This window comes from Hyperolius riggenbachi, chromosome 5 (assembly GCF_040937935.1).
Source record: "Hyperolius riggenbachi isolate aHypRig1 chromosome 5, aHypRig1.pri, whole genome shotgun sequence".
Classification (NCBI taxonomy): domain Eukaryota; kingdom Metazoa; phylum Chordata; class Amphibia; order Anura; family Hyperoliidae; genus Hyperolius; species Hyperolius riggenbachi.
Genome location: NC_090650.1, coordinates 157,473,147 through 157,488,531, shown reverse-complemented (window position 1 = coordinate 157,488,531; position 15,385 = coordinate 157,473,147). Strand labels below are relative to the sequence as shown.

The window sequence follows — 15,385 nt, the reverse complement described above, 5'->3', positions numbered from 1 at the left end:
TACAGTTAGGTACTTACCTATGCAGAGGGGAGGATACCTTCCCAGTCCTTGGTCCTTCCTGTCGTTCCAGCGCTGTCTCCTGATGAGGTTATTCAACCTGCTAGGTTGAATACCTCTTCAGCATGTCTCGGGCAGCCTTCAGAAGTACTCGCGTCCCTCGAGTGCTAACAAAGATGAGCGCATACAGACTTGCGCATACGCCAACCTTTGGAAGCAGTCAGGGGCGTAAGTACTTCCGAAGGCTGCCCAAGGAGTACCAAAGACACAGCTGGCTGTAGAACGCAGGATGGTGCTGGAACAACAAGATGGACTGAGGATCCGGATAGCTCCAAGTTATCCAAAGCATTCCCTCTATATAGGTATGTATTCAACCTGAAGTGAATTTCCTCACTTCAGTTTGCTTTAGTGTGAACCTCTGTCCAACTATTAGTACACTGAGGCCTGAGTCGTAAATTGTCCCCATCCCTCTCTTACTAAGATGGTACAACGTTCATTCTTTTAGTCATGTGATACTAGTAAAAAGATTAGTGGACACAGTTCTAGTGACAGTTGGCTAATCAGAGCAGCTCACATAGGGAGGAAGAGCACAATTCAGGACTCCTGAATCTTAAGGCCCATACACACTGGGTACGGCCGTCGCCGCAACCACGGGGCACGCGCGTGTTGCGGCGACAGGTCGCCCGTGTGTATGACGCGCGCGCCCCGAACCGTCGCCCGTCGGAGCTGTCGGCAGGCGATTGACATGTTCAATCGCCGGCTACAGCTGTCGCCGCAGCTTCCCCAGGACTGTCGCTAGTCCCGCGTGAGTACGCGGGCTAGCGACAGGAGACCTACGCGAGTGAATGGAGCATCTGGCCGGGGGATGCTCCATTCACAAACAGCTTCCGCCGCGTCTCTGCCTTTCTGGCGAGATGTGTGGATAGCTGTCGCCGCAAGGGAGTCGCTCCCTGTTCGCGTGCACGCATGCAACGTGTGTATGTAGCTTTACTCAAACAGAGAAGGATTTACTTGAAGATTTCTTTTAGCACATGTATCAAGCTGGTTTAGTGTGTGCATATTACTGATGTTACTGATTAGGATTAGATTAATGACGTATGATAAAAAAATATAAATAAGTTAGTATAAGATTGAGGTGTAAAATGAAGGCTAGCATTAGTATTGAGTTTCTAAAAAGTAAAAAGTAGATATCTAAACATATGATTGATTTGGACTCTGTGTTTAGACATACCTGATACACATGGTCTCTCTCTACTTCACTTATTTGGTGAGATCTCTCCTTGACTGGGGTGCGGTGCTTCTTTGGATAAGTGGCATTGGATTTTAATATGTTTTGTAACTGTTTGCCTTTTAGAAATTGTAAATTCGCTTTTTTGGCCTGACGAAGGTCATATTCAGCTGAAAACTGACTAATGTTGTTGCCAAATCAACCATTACGCCAATTCGACTAATATGGTCCTTTTTTTCTGCCAGCCAAACAATTTGAATAAGCCTTTATTAAGCCTTTTTATTTACGTTACACGGATCTTTCATGTCAAGTTTTTGTACTATTTTTGAGACGCTGCATGTTTGCACTATTTTTTTCATATACTACATAAAGTCTAGTACTTATTGCAACATAGATTATATGGGTATAGTGGAAAACCCGCTACATGGACTGTACTTTTTTGCCTTTAAGTTTTAAAGGACAGTACCCACAATATATATTAACCATTTCACCTCGATGGGTTTTTAAAAATAATGAAAATGCATTTCATTTTTCTATGGGAAGGTGTATAATAAGGTATTTGGATGTGGTTTTACTTTTTGTCCACAAGATGGAGATACAGAGTTAGTGAGTTCTAAAAATAGAAACAGAACCAAGTGTTTGTATTTGTTTATATTTGTGTAAATACAGGGACGTAGATACTCGTGCTGGGGGAGGTGAAAAGGTTAATTAGTGTGCATACACACATCCAATTTTGACTGGCCATTGATTGGACAATTTAACTACTTCCATGTGGTAGGAGGACCAACAGTTTTTGAATAATATGAACACACTGTGTAGGTAAGCTCTCATACTACACCCAAATGACCCGGGCGCGTGGCGCCCTTTTTATCTATCTCAACAATTTATCAAACTGCAGCATTGCACTCTTGCACACACTGGCAGTATGGAGCCACCGGTCTATGGAAGCACTTTGTGGAGACGAGTGCTTCCAAAGCCTTCCAGAGACTGCAATTTGACTCTGGGACAGCGCTGTACCGCAGGGACAGAGAGGAATGGGAAGGCTCTATAAGGGCTCTCCAAGGTCTTCCCTGTCCATAGGTATCAGACTTTTTTTTTTATTTTACTACAGATTTGCTTTAAAGAGGAGCTGTTAGGTATAAGGTCTCAGAGAAAATAAACACATATCAGTAGCTAAAGATTGGCTGTACTTACATTACATATGCATTTCACTGTCCACGTTTGTACTTCACAGAATTTGTATATAGTATATGCAGAGATTGATGCTCCTGACAGCTCATGGCAGGTTCCATGTTTGTCTGTCTCCTATGAAGCCAAATGTGTCGTCATGTCCTGCCTGCTTCCTGATCACAGAAAAGCTTGTACTGAATAACACTAGTGTGCAGTGAATATTAATTAGCCATGTGGCTAGGAACAATAGCGGACTCCTGCAGTGTACTCTGCCCGGAGATTTTTCAGTGCTGTGCGCTGGACTGAGTTACAAGCTGCTGAAACTTGATCCTGTAACTTCTCCTTAGCAGCCGAGGGGAGGGCCCCAGAATGCTTTTCAGTATGGTATGCGGCTTGCTGATCACAGAAAAGCTTGTACTGAATAACACTAGTGTGCAGTGAATATTAATTAGCCATGTGGCTAGGAACAATAGCGGACTCCTGCAGTGTACTCTGCCCGGAGATTTTTCAGTGCTGTGCGCTGGACTGAGTTACAAGCTGCTGAAACTTGATCCTGTAACTTCTCCTTAGCAGCCGAGGGGAGGGCCCCAGAATGCTTTGCAGTATGGTATGCGGCTTGCTGATCACAGAAAAGCTTGTACTGAATAACACTAGTGTGCAGTGAATATTAATTAGCCATGTGGCTAGGAACAATAGCGGACTCCTGCAGTGTACTCTGCCCGGAGATTTTTCAGTGCTGTGCGCTGGACTGAGTTACAAGCTGCTGAAACTTGATCCTGTAACTTCTCCTTAGCAGCCGAGGGGAGGGCCCCAGAATGCTTTGCAGTATGGTATGCGGCTTGCGTCCTCTTAAAGAGCTTGGGTCTAACAGCTTTGCTGATAAGCACACATCAAATGAAAGAGATTTTTATCTTCACTATTGCCTTTTTGGCTTCCGTCTAAACACTGTTTAACACAGGAGAATAGAGGTTTAAATTAGCTTCTGCAGCCTGACAGTTACTCTTTAAAGGGAACCAGAGACACCGGACATAGAAAAAGAAAAAAAAGATTTCATACATACCTGGGGCTTCTTCCAGACCCATAAGCCTGGATCGCTCCCACGCCGCCATCCTCCGTTTCCTGGATCCGCCGGTACCGGGTCCCGTCACTTCCGGTGGACGCGGTCAATTGTCCGCATCACAGGGGCTCCCAGCATATCCTTACGCGCGCGGCTGCGCAGTATGCAGCCGCACGCGTAATGGTATGTTGGGAGCCCCTGTGATGCGGACGCGGCCAATTGTCCGCATCACAAGACTCCCAGCATATCCTTACGCGTGCGGCTGCGCAGTATGCAGCTGCACGCGTAATGGTATGCTGGGAGCCCCATGTGATGCGGACAATTGGCCGCGTGCTGACGCAGACTGGCCGAAACTACGGGGCCCGGAACTGGCTGATACAGGAAGCGGAGGACGGCGGCGTGGGAGCGATCCGTGCGTATGGGGCTGGAGGAAGCCCCAGGTATGTAAAAAAACCTTTTTTTCTGGCGTCTCTGGTTCCCTTTAAGGTTTAATGCAGAAAATACATGTTAACTTTACTGTAGTGTATGGACCAGTTCACTACTGAAAGAGTCAGGGTAAACTGGCTTAACCACTTAACAACCGCCTAACGCCGATAGGCGTCGGCAGGTCGAAGTGGTGTTACCATGGAAACGGCCTTTCAATGTCAGTTCACGGAGGGTGTCTCCATGAACAGCCTGCAAGCCTCCAATCGTGGCTCGTTGGTGAAATGTAAACACGCGGGAAAGAAATCAGCAGCGCCGTAAAGCAGATCGGTGATCCCCGGCCTCTGATTGGCCGGCATCTGATAGGCTGAAGCCTATTCTAGGCGGCGCAAGACGGATCGCCGTCCTGTGCCGCCCACAACAAGAGGGAGAGGGAGGGAAGGAGAGGGAGGGAGGATATCACTGCGGAGGGCGGCCTTAAGGAGCCCCCCCCCGCTAGGCCAAAATTGCTGGCGGCGATCAGACCCCCCCAGCAGGACATCCCCCTAGTGGGGAAAAAAAAAGGGGGGGGGGGGGTCTGGTCGCCTTGGCTGAAATCTGATCTATGCTGTGGGCTGGAGAGCCCACACAGCACAGATCATAGGAAAATAAGACGGTCCTTAAGTGGTTAAAGCAAGAACACTGCAGTTTTTGTAAACATTTAAGTAACATTGGTGGTGTTTCACTGTCTTACAGGTGGCCCCGTGCATGAATTTTGGAGTTCTAGCGGTTACTATTGATGTATGACTAAAGGCTCATACACACATCAGACCATAGTCTTTTGAAAATGAAAGATCACAGACCAATTTTACCCCCTTCCATGTAGTATGAGAGCCATACCTACACAGTCTATTCTATGGAGCTGAACTCCCCATCAGACAGAAATCTTTGCAAGATGCTGCACACAATGATGCTGCAGACATTCAAAAGATCAGTATTTGCAAAAGATCTGTTCCTGCAAAAGATCTGTTCCTGCAAAAGATCTGTTCCTGCAAAAGATCTGTTCCTGCAAAAGATCTGTTCCTGCAAAATGCATTCATATCTGCAGATCTCATACACACCTTGTTTAACAGACATTCATCTGCAGATCAGATCCACCAGGATGGATTTTCAGATCTGCAGATGATTGTCTGATCTGCAGATGAATGTCAGTTAAACAAGGTGTGTATGAGGATCTGCAGATCTCAGACTATGAATGCAATTTGCAGGAACGGACTGCCACCTGTAGCGATTAGATGCGATCACTAGGTGAAAGTTTGGGGCCTAATGGTCTACAGATGTATAGCTCTGCTGTTGCTTAGTGATGCATCTGTACAGCACTAGGGCCCACGAACTGTCATCCTAGCGAATACATCAGATAGCTACAGATGCGTCAGCTGGGCATAATGGTCTGCCACATGCTCAACTATTAATAAAATATGGTGTATGGGGTATCATTTTAACCAGGAAGGGCCAAAGAATTCATTTTCATGTGTTTTATAACTGTGGGACGTGTCATGTGAAGATTAGGAAGAGTGACTTTTTTTTTTAAAGTGTAATTTCCGCATTTCCACCCCAATTTTTCCCAGTAAAATGACTAAAAAAATAAAATAGTTCAGGGAAAAAATATTACCCAAAGAGAGCATAGATTGTACTGAAAAAAAAAATATGTATATCACTAAGATAGTGTAAGTAATTAGAAAGTTACTGCTGTATAAAAGTGACACAGCTAAAGTGTCAAAAATGTCAGAAACCTTAACCCTGCAAAATAAAAAAAGTTTCAATTACCCGGGGTCTTCCCAAGCCCCCTGCAGCCGTCCTGTGCGCGTTACTTTCTTTTTTGGCCGTCTGGGAGTCGTCCCCTGGCCATGCGTATTCCTGCCCGCCTTGCCGCCGTCAAGCGCATCCTGCGCAAGCACAGGCGTACTGCACCTGCGCAGGACACGCTTGACGGTGGCAAGATGGACAAGAATACGCGTGGCCGTAGGCCAACTCCCAGTCAGCCGAAAATGAAACTAACATGCAGCGGGGACAGGAGGACACTGGAGGAGCTGAGAGGGCACAGGACAGGCTGCAGGGGGCTTGGCAAGGCCCCGGGTAAGTGAAGCTTTTTTTTTTTTTTTTGCAGGGTTAAGGTTCCCTTTAAAGAAAACCTCCAGACTAAATCTATTCAGCAGCACTGAAAAGGCCTAGTGTTTCTTTAACAGTTTCATAGCATCAGAACTTTGTTTTTCTTACCCAAGCCTCATTTTTAGCTGCACAGCTGCTCCGCCCCATCAAATCTGCATGGGCATTTTTCCCCTGATGCTGTGCAAAGCATGATGGGATTTCTGATGATGTTCTCGTTGCCTAGCGCCTAGGTTCTCAACATGTGGTAAGCGTACCCCAGGGGGTACTTCTGATGGTTCCAGGGGGTACTTGGGCTTAATTTACTTAACCAAATATAACAAATTTAGAGTTTTAGATAATGATAAATCTTATTTAAACAATACCAAATTAGTATTTTAGCTAATTAAAAGCAATAGTAAATGCTTGGAAATGGTTTAGAACCAATTATGTACTACGATTTAAATATAGATTTTTATAGATTTGTCAAGGGGTACTTGTGATGTTTACTATGCTAGGGGGTACTTGAGTACAGGGTTTTAAAAGGGGTACACACCGATAAAATGTTGAGAAACACTGGCCTAGCGCAAACAGCTGGGAGGGGTGATCAGGACAGTTGGAACTGTGTCTCATGCTCCGTCACTTCCTTTCAACCAAAAAGATGACGGCCTCGATGAAATCACAAACATTTTCCTGTTCTTTTAAAACAGGGTGGGTAAGAGGTTATATTGTCTATTTTAATTAACATAACTAATGTAACTTAATGACAGTATGTTTGTTTAGGCTGAAGTTCTTTAAAATGGACCTGAACACTTGCTCAGGATAGAAGGAAAACATAGAAAATGCATCCTGTATGTATTTAGAGAGTTTAGCCTGTCTAATTCCCCTGTGTCTAATCACAAGTTGTAATTTGACCTCTCCCCTCTGTCACCTGACTGCCATGGCAGATAAGCTCATTTGAAAGCACAGGATATTAAAGCAGACCTAAACCCTTGCACAGGACATAAGGAGAACATAGAGAAATGCACCCTGAATGTGTGCAGCATTTTTTACATTTTACTTGCGTCTAACTTCTTCCTGTTTTTTGAATGGACATGGCCCCTGATCGGGGTCATGTCCATTCATTCCAGGCATTGCGATTGAGTAGGGGAACGCTCGTTCTCGTTCCCCAATCGCGGATCGCCATGTCCCGGTGGAAAACTGTGGTGGGGGAGGTGCTCACACCGTTGTTCTGAGTTCAGGTCCGCTTTAACAATATGTCTGCTTCCATGAAAGCAGGAAGTAGAAACCGTGGAGGATTTATATCAGCTAAGAAAGGTTTCTCTTTAAAGGTTATTATACTGTTGCGTATATTTTAGAGTAGAGCGGAGGTTCTGAGTTCAGGTCCACTTTAAGGGGTAAAAACCGTGGAACGCAAACTGGTTAACAAAGCTGTATATGGAAAGTCTTTAGCAAGTAGTGTATGGCTTTATTTTGTAGTAAATATTTATTACGTGTGCGTGTGTGTGTGTAAATTCATCATGTTTTCACTGGAATGTCTTATCTGTACAGAACAGCATTTGCAACAACTGCAAAAACAGAAGGGATTACCACTTTAGTCACAAAATATTTTAATTATAGGAGGACACAGATGTCTTATGCCCTTCCCACCTCAAATCTATTTGTATGACCAGGTGTACCCTAACATTGCAAAGTACAGTAGACTTGTTATAGTACCATATTTTTGGACTATAAAAGACACTCATGGCCATTTTTAGAGGGCGAAAAATGTAGGGAAAAAAAATACTAAATCTGGTACGTTCGTGGTGCAGGGGGATCTTGTGGATGTTCGTCACTCAATAATTATGTCCCTCTTGTACCTCATGTCTCCCCATGCTCCCCCCATGTGTCCTCCTCTGTCCCCCATGTGCCCTCCTCCCTTCGTCCCTCTGCTGTGTCCTACTTCGTTCCTCCCATGCAAAGTAATTTGCATTGTGCTTGCCTCACTTGATACGAGGGCACCCGCAGCGATCAGCAGCATCTCCTCTCCCTCACTCTTCCCCTAGTGCCGGCTTTTCCTGACCGGCACGAGGAAGAGTGAGAGAGAGGAGTCGCCGCTGATTGCTATATGCGCCCTCAAGGCTGGGTGAGACACGTGCCCACTGTGAATTACTTTGCATGGGGGGAGTGGAGGAAACATGGGGAACAAAGAGGACACAGGACAGTACAGAGAGTACCCATCATGAATGGTCAGCGACTTGCATCGGTGGGCGTGCGTAAGTCAGGGACTCTTATGTATTTGGACTATGGACACAGTGACCTTTTCACCCCACTTTTGGAGAAGAAAATGTGTGCCTTATAGTCCAAAAAACATGGTAAATCTGTTGGAATGCCAGCATGAATTCAATTCAGAATAGCTGCCAGAACAACAATGTAGCAAGCCAATACAACATTATAGCACTGATCTTGAAAGTTTTTCTAAAGGTAGATTTTAAAGTCAAACAGTACAAGAACAGTGTTTAGTTAGAACCCAGGTAAGTTCATAAAATTCCATCACATAAAAGAAAAAGAAATCCCAAAAATTTCTTAATTTGTGTTCACATGCTTCCTTTAGCAAACTAACAGGTGTTTCAACAAAATCAGAATGAAGCTAAACTTTGACAGCATCTTGAACTCTAAATGGCCATAAAAATCAAAACCAGATACTCTAACCAAACAAAAAAACAAACAAAAAAAAGTTATAGGCACCACATCCCTCACCATTACACACAACAATGTGTATTTGTGCATTCCAGTACTCTCTATCCAGATCTACCTTGATGTAACTACATCCCAAACAATATAAAAAAAATCCTTGTATCTGTAGTAAAAGCATACAGTATACAATAGTGAAGCTATTCCAACACCAAAACAAAAGCCACTTAATTTTGATAGGTAAAAAGCAGTACATTCTGAAAACATCTACCATACAAGGAAAGAGAGCAGTAATTGCCAACAATTTTACCTACAACTTAAATATGAATACCTATAAGAATGGTGGGGTCACACATGCAATATGGAGATGGAATGGTACATGACCATGAATTGGAAAGAAGAGAATAGTGAAAAACATGATTCCACAAAAAAACAACAAAAGAGGATTTAAAGAAATGAGAACATAAGAATAAGAAAGTAATTTGACTGTACAATGCGGATGGTACATACTTTGTTAGCTGGCCTTTATTTTTGTTGTTATCAACACCATTGTAAGTGACAGCTGCCAATTTTCTGCTCCTGTAGTTCTCATAATGCACATTATTGGTGACATCCTTAAGATCTTGCATATGAGTCCTAAAGAAAAGACATTGAGAAGCATAACACACTTTATACATTATACATTTTATTGTGACCCTTTCTGCTTCAATGAAAAACCTGCAATGTCTTTCACCCTAATTTCTGTTAAAACCCACAAATTAATGTGTTCAGTGTTTTCACCATCAAAATGAATAGGTAATACGAAAATTCATTGGAGGGGGTAAAAAAAAAAAATTAAACCATAAAGTACCTTACCATAAAATGCCTAGCTTTGCCATTTCTACAAATCCTAATCCCATAGAAATAAAGATTTATTTTGCTTTAACATTTGATGGTCAACTAACATGAAACAGCCACATATAAATTATTGTCCATGATCGTGCCAAGTTGAAGATCTAGAAATCTAGCATTAGTCCAGTCGTCTTATAGTTGTTCAGTGATTTATGATCAACTATGAATTAGCACCTTCGATCAGCACCTTCTGGATCATCGTTCTTTCCCATAAAAGGCAAACAGGTGGTTTTGCTGTAGATGTAATAGGACGATCGTTCCAAAAAGGTCACCTGAAATAATCGTTCTAGGCTACATTAATGGTTTCTTTTGAAAGCATCTACTGCTAGTCCCTACTGGAGTCTGAAGATGGCTGTGCTAGCACCATCCTTCTCATTCAGGATAACAGAGTGCTTGTTACAAAATACAATCTCATGTGGATAGAGGAAGAGAAAACAAGTCTATCAACAAATACTACATATTAATGGATGTACATCTGATACTGGAGCGAGAGAATGCTTTCTTCCGTTTTAATCACTGATGGTCCCTGCAGATTATAACTGATTAGTGTATGTGCTTTTACATTTTAAATAGCAGTCTAGGCTGTCATTCAAACTTTTTCCATGCAAACATGTCCAAGATAGGCCTCAACAAGTACCTGCAAGTGCTGTTACTTGTCAGCAGGTCTGGATGCTGCAAAGAAAGAGAAACCAGCAACACAAATGTGAACTAAGGAGGAGAAATTGGGGTATGCAAAGCAGGAGGCTACTGGGCTTTAAGATTCCAGACTAGTGTGTAAACTGTAGAGGTATTTAAAACAAGTGCAGGTTCTGTACTGTGTGATCGCGATATCCAACACGAGTTTACCTTGCAAAAACTCACACTATTAGATTTAATTTGAGAAATCAGAACACCACGTTTCCTATGGTCATTATATATCAATTTTCCTTTTCCTTTTAATATGTATACACTTATCCTTTAAATTGTTGCAGTACAAAAGACGCTTCATATTTCCTTATTACAAATTAGACAAGTTTTGTTTACCTTATCAACATGTTTCGGAGAATAGTGAAGTCACAGTGTTCACCGTTTTCAACTGTTAAGGGGGGGGGGAAAAAAAGTCAGAACAGAGGGAAAACGAACAAGAGAACAACAGAAGCTAATCTAGAACTGCTAAGTCATTTATTATGTAATGTTAATGTGCAAAAATCTGGAGTTTTCTCAGTAATAAACAAATAATAAAATCGCACATTTCCTTAAATAAACCACCTGCACTGTTTAATTATTGTTTTATCTAATAAAAAGCCACCGGGGATATATTTGGCCAGCATAAAAGATATAGTCATGGACTATGCGGTGTTTAAATAAAAAGACAAATATAATAGAAAAGGCCAAACTTGCTCTAACAAAAATAAAAAACAAAAAATCCAGAAAATGAAAAAGCAAACACTATGTTTCCATGGTTTATTCCATATTAAGTTACATAAACAAAGCAGAGTACAGTTCAGAAAACACAAATTACTTGGATCCCAAAACTGCCTTGCACAACACGATACGAATGACTAACGGACAAGGCATACATTGTGCTTCTGAAGACAATTCCCATTTGTTTTGCTTTTTTCACACACAAGGCGCAAAATAGCATTTATGGTTAGCAATTCCATGCCCAACTATATACTCAGGTTTTTACACATTAGCAATAAAGAAAGATTTTCAATTCCAAACTTGGCACCTCTCTCCCAAGAAAGCTAAGTGGAAAGGTTGAACTATATAGATCAGGTGTGCACAAACAAAAGGAAAGTTTACAGTGTTTCTGGCTGTTTAGGGTAAAGCAAATCATTTCTAAAAAAAATAAAAATAAAAAAAAGACACATATTTGCACTATACCTATTCTTAAAGCGGTTTAACACCCAGCATTACAACTTTGCTTTAAAAGATTGCTTACAGCTTACAAACTATTATGCCAGATTTTTTTTTAAGCAGAAATTCACTGAATGGGTTAAACATGACATTTTAGTGTTGGATTTAACTAGGAATCCGCATCTGTTCTTATCTGTAGTTACAAAATGTATCTTTATTTGTAATACAAATAGACCTTTGAAAAGCCTGCGGGGAAGCCCTCTTTGTTCTCTCAGAGCAGTGTTTGTTTGTTACATTGTAGATAGATACATTTGTAACTAAACAAGCAAGCACGAGGAGCATTTCTAGCTAAATGCAGCACTAAAATGTCATGTTTAATCCATTCAGTGAATTTCTGCTAAAAAAAAATCTGGCATATTATTTAAAAAGCTGTAAGCAATCTTTTAAAGCAAAGTTGAAATGCTGGGTGTTAGACCACTTTAAAGAGGAACTGTAAGGAGGATAAAGGATTCAGATTCGTTAAAAAGCATTATATTAGAATAATATAGGTGTACAAACAAGAAGAAGCGACTCATAAATCTCCTAAACCCTGTCAGGGAGGTGCTGTAAAAATGATAAATGCAGTGTGGGAGGATTCCTATTTACTCCTGGCAGGATTAGCAAGGTTTTTTTTTCTTCACTCTAGCAGTTGAAAACACGCCCACAGTGAAGGTTGTTACACCCTCCTCCACCAACCTTTTTTTTTCCTAACTGACAATTTGCAAAAGCCCAGGAAGTGTATTATGCACATGTGTAAAGAGAAGCAGACAGGGAATGAGGTTGTAGATGCTGAGTAGTGAATAGTAATGTTTTAGCTGAATAAAGTAGAAAGAAAGTGGAAGTCATAGGATAGTATGAAAAATGTAGTGTATCTGCAAATGATGTACTGTAGATAGCTAATCGGATATTTATAGGATCTTAAAACATGAAAGCGTGTTGCCTGTATATGTAAAGCAATTGTAAGGATGGGTGCAAAACAATTTCAGTAAGTAATGGTTACACAGAGTAAATTAATGGATTTTTTATTATGATGCTGATCATGCTGAAATCGATCCGCAATCGGCCTTGTGATGCTGCATCCGCCGCCTTGTCGGCTCAATGCTTTCCCCACTAATGTGCCCCCCTGGGCACGATACATCACCCATCTGTGGCAGGTTCCGGGCTACTCCATCCATACACACACACGCCCCACGTGGTTGCCTGCTTATAAGGGGGTGCGTGTATGAAGTTACACAGGCCAGCGTTACTATAGCAAACATGTGGGGACCCAGGGGGGCACATTGCACATTAGGGGGACAGCGTCGGGGGTTTCAATGCTCTTCCTGACATCACTCGCCGTTACCATTGTCACCCGATCAAGCAAGTCAGCCCTACATCTTGCAGCAAGTCTGACCGAGTCACACGGGAAGGTTAGAAGATGTCGCTGAACACTTGGTGAGTATTTTTTGCCCTACAAACCCCCAAAGCACTGTACCCTTTATCACTCGGGCATGCCAGATAGCTTAGACTTCCAGTTGCCCGAGTTCCAGATATCGGGGACTTTGCTGTACCTTCTTGAGGATGGATCGGGTTCAGTGGAGACCAAAGATTGCAACAAAACCTGTACAATTGTACAGGGCCCCAGAGCCTGTAAGGACCACCAAGTCTCCCCTCTTTCAGCATCACTTTGGGGATGAGGCACACATTGGGTGTCACCGTCAGAGGAGTGATAGCCACGGGTTAAGGCAGAGTGCCCAGCGTATTATGGGCTTGATTCACTAAAACGTGATAACTCATAACGGCTGTGCTAGCATTTTCGTGCGCAATTTCACGTTTTGCAATCAATCGCAGGCGCAAATTCGCAATTGTTCATGAAAACGAAAATGCTAGCACGGCCGTGATAGGAGTTATTACGGTTAATGAATCAAGCCCTAAGTGTAGACAGTATTTATCTCCTCTCCCTCTAACCCCACCGCCCCCCCCCAAAAAAAATTGGACCAATATTAATCTGTTGACCTCCTCCACCCCCCATGCGTGGCCAGCATAATCCCCCCAAACACCCCCTCCCAAAAAAAGAAAGAAACATGGCCAGCGTTACTGTCCTTCCCTCCATACATTATTGCACAGCACACTCATTCCCCCACGTTTGCAGTATTAATCCTCAACATCACCTACGTCCTGACGAAGCACCATGTGGGTTGGTGCGAAACAGCTGTCGACTGAACATGCTCTGTCCTCCCTCCCTTTCCTGGTTTTGCCTGTGAAATTTTTATTTGGATTTCTATGTGATTTAACCACTTCACCACTGAGGGGTTTTACCCCTTGACCACCAGAGCAATTTTCACCTTTCAGCGCTCCTTCCATTCATTCGTCTATAACTTTATCATTACTTATCACAATGAAATGAACTATATCTTGTTCTTTTCGCCACCAATTAGGTTTTCTTTAGGTGGGACATTATGCCAATAATTATTTTATTCTAAATGTGTTTTAACCTCCTTGCCGGTTCAATTCCTCCGGCAAGGAGGCAGCGCAGGAGTTTTTTTTTTTTTTTTTTAAATCATGTAGCGAGCCTAGGGCTCGCTACATGATAGCCGCTGAGCGGCAGCATCCCCCCACCCACTCCGATCGCCTTCGGCGATTAGAGTAAGCAGGAAATCCCGTTCAGAACGGGATTTCCTGCAGGGCTTCCCCGGTCGCTATGGCGACCGGGCGGGATGACATCACCGACGTCGGGACGTCATAGGGAATCCCGATCCGCCCCTCAACGCTGCCTGGCACTGATTGGCCAGGCAGCGCAGGGGTCTGGGGCGGGGGGGTGCGACTCGGCGCGGCGGATCGGCGGCGATCGGAAGTTACAAGCAGCTAGCAAAGTGCTAGCTGCTTGTAACAAAAAAAATTATGCAAATCGGCCCAGCGGGGCCTGAGAAATCCTCCTGCGCAGGTTACCCCGAACTGAGTTCGGGATAACCGGCAAGGAGGTTAATGGGAAAATAGGAAAAAATGTGGGAAATGTTTTTTTATTATTTTTCAGTTTTCGGCCTTTATAGTTTTTAAATAATGCATGCTACTGTGATTAAAACCCATGAAATTTATTTGCCCATTTGTTCCGGTTATAAAACCGTTTAAATTATGTCCCTATCACAATGTTTGGCGCCAATATTTTATTTGGAAATAAAAGGTGCATTTTTTTCAGTTTTGCGTCCATCCCTAATTACAAGCCCATAGTTTAGAAAGTAACATAACAGTGTTATACCCTCTTGACATAAATATTTAAAAAGTTCAGTCCCTAAGGTAACTATTTATGTATTTTTTTTTTTATTACAAAAAAAATAAAAAATTGGGGAGTGTGGGAGGTAATGGGTGAATTTTTAATGTATAGCTAATGTATTTGTATGTGAAAAATGCTTTAGGGTGTAGTTTTACTATTTGGCCACAAGATGGCCACAGTGAGTTTTTGTTTATGCGACCTGCAAGCGTACAGGAAGTACGCTTGCAGGAAATTCAGGGAGGCTGGGCAACTTTTTTTTGCGTCAGGTACGGATTTCTCGGTCCCTTGGTGGTAACAGGGATGGAGAAATCCGTACAAATGGGGGTAAAGTGGTTAATAAACGGACGTTTTACTCTGGATGTGCCTAACTGCTGCTTCTACTTTACACATCCCCTACGTATGGCACAGTATATTTCCCGCCCACATAAATTGATGTTGCTTATGGCCAGTATATACCACGCCCTCCACATTCCTCTCCGCTTTTCCTGTTGGGAGGACTACAGGACCCAGCTTACCCCACCTTCTGCTGGTGGACTACAAGTCCCAAGCATGCCCCTCCTCCTCCTCCTGGTGTGCTACAAGACCCAGCCTACCTTTCCTTATTCTGGGAGACCACATGACGCAGCCTTCCCTTCCTCCTTCTGGGGGACCAGAAGACCCAGCCTTCTCTTCCTCCTCCTGGGGGACCAGAAGA

At 43.0% G+C, this 15,385-nt stretch overlaps 1 protein-coding gene across 1 annotated transcript in view; it reads right to left on the bottom strand.

The window, feature by feature from the left end:
• The window catches only part of SEPTIN7 (septin 7), a 184,367-nt gene that overhangs the window by 25,135 nt on the left and 143,847 nt on the right, over window positions 1-15,385 (bottom strand). Inside the window, exons 8-9 of the mRNA XM_068236394.1 lie at window positions 10,587-10,638; window positions 9,183-9,308 (exon numbers count right to left, since the gene is read on the bottom strand). Of these exons, the coding sequence (XP_068092495.1) occupies window positions 9,183-9,308; window positions 10,587-10,638 (178 nt within the window). The remainder of the gene's footprint in view (window positions 1-9,182; window positions 9,309-10,586; window positions 10,639-15,385) is intronic.